The sequence below is a fragment of the Rhagoletis zephyria genome, unplaced genomic scaffold, assembly GCF_001687245.7.
Source record: "Rhagoletis zephyria isolate East Lansing unplaced genomic scaffold, Rhagoletis_zephyria_1.1 Rzeph_scaffold_01847, whole genome shotgun sequence".
NCBI lineage: Eukaryota > Metazoa > Arthropoda > Insecta > Diptera > Tephritidae > Rhagoletis > Rhagoletis zephyria.
In genome coordinates this window covers 81,415-89,486 of record NW_016158931.1, presented here as the reverse complement: position 1 = coordinate 89,486, position 8,072 = coordinate 81,415, and the positions used below count along the sequence as shown (strand labels likewise).

The 8,072-nt window shown below is 38.2% G+C and overlaps 1 protein-coding gene across 1 annotated transcript; it reads right to left on the bottom strand.

Annotated features, from left to right (window-relative positions):
• Positions 1-1,013: 1,013 nt before the first annotated feature.
• LOC108365344 (uncharacterized) lies at positions 1,014-1,640 on the bottom strand. Its single transcript, XM_017619348.1, has one exon. It carries the CDS (start codon positions 1,638-1,640, stop codon positions 1,014-1,016), a length of 627 nt encoding a protein of 208 aa, XP_017474837.1.
• Between the last annotated feature and the right edge of the window lie 6,432 nt (positions 1,641-8,072).

Here is an 8,072-nt window from a genome sequence, read left to right as displayed (position 1 = left end):
TCTGTAGAAATTAAGCAGATGATGGCCCAGAAATTTTATTTCCGCCTTACCAAATTCACATTTTGAAAAGTTAATAGAGAGATAATTTTCACATAGGCGTTGAAATACTAAACGCACATGTTGCCGATGTTGATCGATTGAGTCCGATGCTGCGCAAATGTCATCAATGGAAATACAAAATCAAGTCCCCGTAGGACTTCGTCTATAAGACGCTGAAATGTTTGTGCAGCGTTGCACAAGCCGAAGGTCATAAATTCGAATTCATATAATCGGATGTGAGTAGTGATGGCCGTTTTTGCAACGTCATCGGGATGGATTGGCACCTGGTGAAATGCTTGGTCCAGGTCTATTTTCGAAAAAAATTTCTTACCTCGCAAAATATTTGTAAAGTCCGTCAGATACGGCAGCGGGTATCGATCGGGAAGCTTACGCACGTTGGGCGAAAGCCGACGGGGTCTCGAAAATACTGGTTTGCCCGTTGCCTCGATGCGATGGAACACCATCGACGTCGTTTTTGATCCGTATGGCGCTAGTTTTGCGATGGTCGGGAATTCTGATAAGATATCAGCAAATAAATTTCCTGCTGTAAACGTTTTAACTGTTGCTTCAGTGCACTTTATCGGTTCTCCTAGAGATGTAGCGAGAGATGTCAAGTTATCGATAAGTTTGTTTCGTCGCATATCGATAAGCAAATCATAAAATTTCATTAAATCCGCGCCAATAATAGGTTGTGTGACGTCTGCGACCAGGAATGACCAAACAAATTCGCGGTGAAGGCCAAGGTCTAGTTTAATTCGTTTTTCCCCACGTACTTTAATCGCAGCACCGTTTGCTGCGTATAACTTCATAGCGGATGGGCGAATGTCATACGATAACGTGAGCGGGAGAATAGATACGTCCGCTCCCGTATCGATGAGGAAAATTTTATTCGATGTTTTATCTCTTACCTGGAGGCGAAAAACTGAGTGTTCTGTGACAAAATTTTCGGCAAATTTTACCACGGGCTTTTCTAGTCAATTTTGCTTGTCTGTTATCGCTTGAATTGCTCGATGTCGTCGTCGACAAGGGCTGCGGGACTTGCGGGCATTGGCGCCGTACTTCTGATGATACCAGCACTCTATGTTTGGGGATGATGCGCTTCCATCTCTAGCATCAGGTGGTCGATTTGCGCTTTGCGTATTATGATAGGTGGTAGCTATTGGTCGAGACCGTGAGCGAGAATGCGAGCGAGAGCGTAAGTTGAATCTTTCGAATCGCTTGGACAAGTCTTCTATAGTTGAACGGAGTTGACTTATCTCTGCTGCCTGATTTCTCACCTGCGACACTTGATGAGGACTAACAGCATCGATGATTGAGTCGGCTATCTTTGTGAACTCTGATGCTGTGCCCGAGGATGCGGCGATAACTGGTTGCGCGAATTCTGGTAGACGCTTTATCCAAAGTCCCTTGAGATCAGCTTCTCCCAAGGTAGTACCTGCAACTCGTTTCATTTGGAAGTAGAGCTCCGAAGGTTTCCTATCACCAAGCGGCAACTCTGATTGTAGTCTATTATTTTCTATTATTAGACGTCTTTGGTCGCTATCTGCGAAATGCTCTATAATTTTGGTTTTGACGTTCTCGAATTTGTCGTTTTGTGGCATTTCGGCGATGACTTGGGCTAACTGGCTAATAACGGTGGGGTCCAATGCTGCAAATACCGTCCGATGTGATTCCGGAGGCGGTGAACCAAAAGTCCATGGACGTAAACCACGCCTCTATGTTGGAACTGTACATGGCAGGAACAGGCAGCCGAGCATAGATAACTGCGGCCTGCCGTTCATTTGGTGGTGCTTCACCACTCGTACTCCGGTTGTGTTGTTATGGACTATCCGCTGGCGGCAAAGATATACCGCTATCAGAAGGCATTTTGTCGATTCTGAAAATTTCTCAGAAAAACGCGTGATTTTTATAACGGTGCTCGTAGCGGCCCAACGCTAGGGCTGTTGTCTGCGTGTCGCGTGTCGGCAAACGTGGTGGTCACCAGTGTAGCTATTTTGCTTCGCTACTGTGTAACGTGGTGTTCTTACCCAATCGAACACTATTAAAAACACGATCTTACAGCAAATAAAAAGATGATCTTTTTATTGAATCTTAAAGTATTTGTATCATGTACAAAGGGTCTTCAAATTTTATAATATAAAAATGGGCGCGCGATATACGGCTTCCAGGCACAAAAGCGAATGAATAAAAATGTACAGCTCAACTAACTGCAAGCTTACAAAAAATGGGTACATTATAAATGAGAATGTCAAAAATGTGATAAATGTAAAATTGTTTGCACAGGGTGCTCCACATATGTATATAATTACGCATAAATACCCTGCTGCTATGTTTTTTTGTACGTAAGTGAGCGCAATATAAAAAGCAGCAACTCTTATCCATCTATGTATATCGCAAAGCTCGACATCGGCTGAACCGAGTTTTTTGAAATTTCGGACACCTGCTCCAGATAATCAAAGGACGGTTATCGGCAAATAAAAATCTCGTTATATAAAAGGGGCGTGGAACCTCCCATACAAAACGAATTTTTCTTACTCCAAATCTCTGGAAATGTTCATCGTAGAGTTCTAAAACTTTATATGGGCAAGGCACCTCCCATTAGTGATGTGCTGAATTGTCGGTACCCAATACTCGGTACGCAATACTTGAAGAAAATTTCGGTACCCAATACTTTCTTTTGGGTACCCGAAACCGATTTGATACATTAAACCTGATCAGCTGATTAAGTCTAGCGACATTTGAACTAGTTTTTACTATTTTTTCTTTTGTTTATTTTGTGTTTATAATATTATAAAAGTCTAGCACATTACATAGCACATTACATAGCACCATATTAGTCCACATTTCAAACTTTTTACAAAAATTATGAAAATTCAACAAACTTTAACAATTACACTTACAAATCTTGAACTTTTTATAAAAATTTTGTAGAAAAATTGTAGGTATACAGTTTCATAGCCCATTATATTTCAGTACTTTTAAACTACAAATTTTAAAACGCTAGAAATTCGCGTAGATTTTTAATAAATTTTTTTGGTGACGGTCCTAGGCATTTTCCTCCATATAAAAGTAATTGGTAGCATACTTTGTATGGGAGAATATGCTCAACAAAAAAAATTATAAACAATTAGTACACAAAAGAATAATTGCCAAAACTGACCACAAGAGTATACTTTTGAAGGGTGCAGAAAAAAAATTGAATTGCTCTTTTGTATGACAAAGCCTGAAATAAAAACAGGTACAAATAAGACGATGCTTCCTCAAAAGATGAGCAATGTGTATGCCAACATTTGAGCCTTCTTGTACTTATCACCGCAGTCTTACGAACTGCAATAATTATTGTGGCAACATTGTTAATTCGTAATAATCAGGCAGGTTCTGCAATTCACTTCCGAGTAAATGCCAATTTGAATTAAAAGCGAGTTTGAATTGAAATCCACTCGTAAGTGAATTGCAGAACCTGCCAGATTAGTACGATTTGCATTGTTGTTGACGTAGGGGCAGATATTAATACAGCGACGAGAACGTTCAGATCCAAATAATGTGGAGAAATATACTTCTTTAACCATAGATTAATGACTTCAACGAACACTAAACACCTTTTATTCCATATTTGTGGGTATTGCGGACTCATATTAGAAATTCCAATACTTCGGTACCGAGTATCGAAAGTATTGGATACTTTTTAATTCGGTACCGAGTATCGATCAATACTTAAAAGTATCGACTCAGCTCATCACTGCTTCTCATACAAGTCGAATTTTTCTTATTGCATATCTCTAGAATTGTTCTTGGTAGAGTACTGGAAATTGGGGTGGAGATATATGAAATTAATCGCATAGTCATGGAGAAAATATGAATCTATTGGAAAATACGGCGTGGCACCTACCATACAAGCCGAATTTCATACTGCATATCACTTATCACTGCAAGTGTTCATGGTACAGTACTGGAACACTTCATATGAAATGAATCCCATACTCATTGAGAAAAATGGGCTCTTTGAAGAGAGGGCGTGACAAAGTACAGACGAGCGAGTGCTGAAAGCAGCCACAGTAGCATGCTGAAATGACTTGCTTATATATACACGGGATTTGGAAGTTTTTATCTAGACGTCCAAGCGACGTGTTTGAGGTATCGTTGGAGAGGTTTTGCAGAGTGTGTCCAGAAAATGTATTCAGGTTTCATAAACGGTTATCCGAATTCTTCAAAATTAGGCTAAAGTAAAGGGTATGAGGGTACACCCAACATATCTAGTGTTATTTATAGGGCAATACCTTTCCAACGATACCTTTTATATTGAGTTCCGGCTACTAGTTGGAAAGATATAGAGCTAAATTGATTTTGGTTCGTGTCTCCACTACGAGATGCTTTCCGATGTGTGTATCGTCTGTACGTACCTTCATTTAATTTTTTTCAAACTTTCTGGTCAGTCGATTTTATTCTATGTTTCCTCAAGTCTAGCCCAAAGCCTTAGCTTTTATTTGGTATATAGGTTATATCTTGGAAGACTATTGTTGTAGAGATATTACGATTCAAATTGAAAAAATGTCTCTCCAAATATCGAAAAATTGTTAAGAGAAAACATATTCTTCTAATTTGGTTACCTTAAGTTATAAACTGAAATTCCCTGAAAATCGAGGGAATTTCCCACGAGTTAACTTCCTTGCACGCGATACATAATTAAGTAAATACGCAATCTTTTTATTTTTGCTGTTTTTTTTTCTTGTACATACATACATAAGTATACATGTGTGTACTAGGAATGTTTTTTATACTCAATGGTGAAACATGTCGATTTAGTCTGACATTCACGGCACCTTTTCTCACTTGTCGATTTTTAGTAATAACTCGACCTCAGCATCACCTGACAGCTCGTTTTTGTAATTGGACTGCCTTTACCGTTTCCAATACATGTTTTGAATATTCGTCAAATCGGATCATAAAAAAGATTTTTAGTAATAACTCAACTCCAGCGTCAACTGGCGGATTAAATTGTGCAACTAAACTATCCAGCCATTAAGGATTTCACTCACAAATATGTACAGCTACAGAAGAATTATGTACAAATTCAAAGATACGTAAAAGTCAGTACGTTTGTCCTTTGCCACGCCCTCTTTTCAAAGAGCCCATTTTTCTCAATGAGTATGGGATTGATTTTATATAGCTCCGTACGAAGTGTTCCGGTACTGTTTCCAGGGATATGCAGCATGAATGGTATTTTTCAATAGCTCCATATTTTCTCCATGACAACGCGACTAATTTCATATATCTCAACACCAAGTTCCATTATTCTACCAAGAATAATTCTAGAGATATGCAATAAGAAAAATTTGACTTGTATGGGAAGTGCCACGCGCCCTTTCCAATACCTCCAATTTTTATACAAGAGTATGAGGTTGATTTCATCTCCATACCAAGTTCCAGTACACTACCAAAACACTTCCAGTGATATGCAGTATGAAAATTCGGTTTGGATGGAGCGACTTTTTTCAAGTTGAATCGAAATATCTCCACAACAAGAGTTTTCCCAGATATATGCTATATGCAAAATGAAAGCTAAGGTTTTGGGCTAGACTTGTTGAAACTTAGAATAAAACCGACTGACCAGAAAATGCTCGACATCTATATTTTCAGCAGCCCGATTTTTAGTTTTCAGGCGATAACGTTATGACATGTTTATATTTCATAAACAAAAAAGACAGCGTTAGATAGCTTGTTTTAAGACCCTTCTACCGATACCCATTTCAATGGTATGGAATGAGTAGTGCGGCCTCAGTGATAGCTTAAAAATTTGCCTTTTTTCGAATTTCATGCACCAGCCACGCCCACAAAGGAATACGAATCGAAATATCCTGAAACAAAACCTTCTTAGTTTTTTCTGTACTTTAATTCCTGAAAGATTGAAAAAAATTAAAAAACAGACGCTACATACATCGCAAAGCATCTCGAAGTGGAGACACGAACCAAAACTAATTTAGCTCTATATCTTTCCAACTAGTAGCCGGAACTCAATATATAAGGTATCGTTGGAAAGGTATTGACCTCTAGAATAACACCAAATATGTCGGGTGTACCTACTTATCCCCCTAAAGCGGCAAAAGCAAAAAAACTTTATTTCGCGACACTTTAGCCTAATTTTTAAGAATCCGGTTAATCATTTATGAAGCTGGAATACATTTTCTGGACACACTCTACAAGACCTTTCCAATGATACCTCAAACATGTCGATTGGACGTCTGGATAAAAACTTCCAAATCTCGTGTATATATAAGCGAGTTATTTCAGCATGCTGCTGTGGCTGCTTTCGTCAGTCGCGTGCACTGCCGTGCGCTGTGATTATGTCTTTAAGCTTCGGCGCTGAGCAACGCATCTACTGTCAACCGAATTTAACTGCTAGGAATGTAGTAAATGCCACGATCTTTCCATCATTCTTGAGTAAAAGCTTTAAATTTGCCAAGATACATAAGTTTCTGGCGTTCTCACCAATCAAAAGCAAAAGTACGTGTAATTTTTCAAAGAATGATGGGGGTTTTTTTTTCTCATGTTTTTTTGGTGTTAATGGCGCTAGCGCTTTTCATATATTTGTGTTGGCGCGGCAGCTCTGGCTACGGTGTTAACGCAACTGCGCCGCTCAGCGCAGTGTTACTCATGTCTACTACTGTGGCTGCTTTCTTCACTCGCGCGCACTGCCGTGTGCTGTGATATGACTTTTTTAATTTCTTCCTTTTGATCACTTTTCTTTAGAATTGTTTATTCTTCAAAATGAAAGCGAAGCTTCTCCCGTGACTACAAGTAAATATATTAGCACGGTAAAGGAAAAAGAAAAAAAAATAAAAATGCATCTGATCAAAAGATGATTGTACCTAAAATCTAGTGACTGTATCTAATGTACCTTCATTTCTATTCTGTTGCCCTCACAAAAATCACCACTTTCACTACTGTGAGATTTCTGACTATTGTGAGGTTATCCCTATGCTGGCGTAAATTCGAAAGCTCNACTACAAGTAAATATATTAGCACGGTAAAGGAAAAAGAAAAAAAAATAAAAATGCATCTGATCAAAAGATGATTGTACCTAAAATCTAGTGACTGTATCTAATGTACCTTCATTTCTATTCTGTTGCCCTCACAAAAATCACCACTTTCACTACTGTGAGATTTCTGACTATTGTGAGGTTATCCCTATGCTGGCGTAAATTCGAAAGCTCATACGCTCACAACTGTGAGAAAATTTATGATGTACGAATGAGACCCTCACAAGAGAATAATAGCCGATTTTTATTGAGCAAATGTTTTGTTAATTTTCGTTCGCTATCAGTGTCTGTGTTATTTTTTATTTTTTTAACTAAAAGTATATTCAGTAATGGCAGAGTTATTGCTTGTTTTTCGGCAGTTTCGGAAGAGTTAGAGCAGGCATAGGATTTCATTTCCATACAAGCTTTTGCACCAAGTTGTGGATTGCAAACTGTGTGAGGTACTGGATCTACTCCTGCTTTGTTATTTTTTTTTTTAGTTCGCCTAGAAAATAAATAAAATCAGTTATTATCAAAAAAATAAACAAATTGCAAAAATATTTACTTTTCCTGTTGTTCAGCATCCATTTTGTATATATTTTATTTGCGAAACAGCTGTTAGACAGCAAAATGCTTTTCACCTCGTGTGGTGATTTGGTTGAGCTTTTTTCTTATGAGGTGTGGGCAAGAATAACCTCACAAAATAGACCTCACAAGAAATCTCAAAAATTTTTGCTCACAACTCAGTTGTGAGGTTTTATTAGAATAGGGCTGTTAGTCATCAAACGTCGGAAAAAGGTACAACTGTACCTACTTTTTCATCCCTTGTATGTAGAATCATTTATGTTGCCACAAGGAGCAACTACCCTGTAGTGAAAAGCTGAACCAGTATGCACAAATTCCAGTTCATGAACTATTATTTAAGGATAACAGTCATACCAGTTCGTTATGAACCATAATTATACCAGTTCTTCGTAAAAAAAAGTAAACTAGTTGGTAGAAATTCTAGTTCTAAAA

Coding starts and splice junctions, on each gene's coding strand:
- LOC108365344 (XM_017619348.1), bottom strand. CDS start 1,640: ATGCCACAAAACGACAAATTCGAGAACGTCAAAACCAAAATTATAGAG.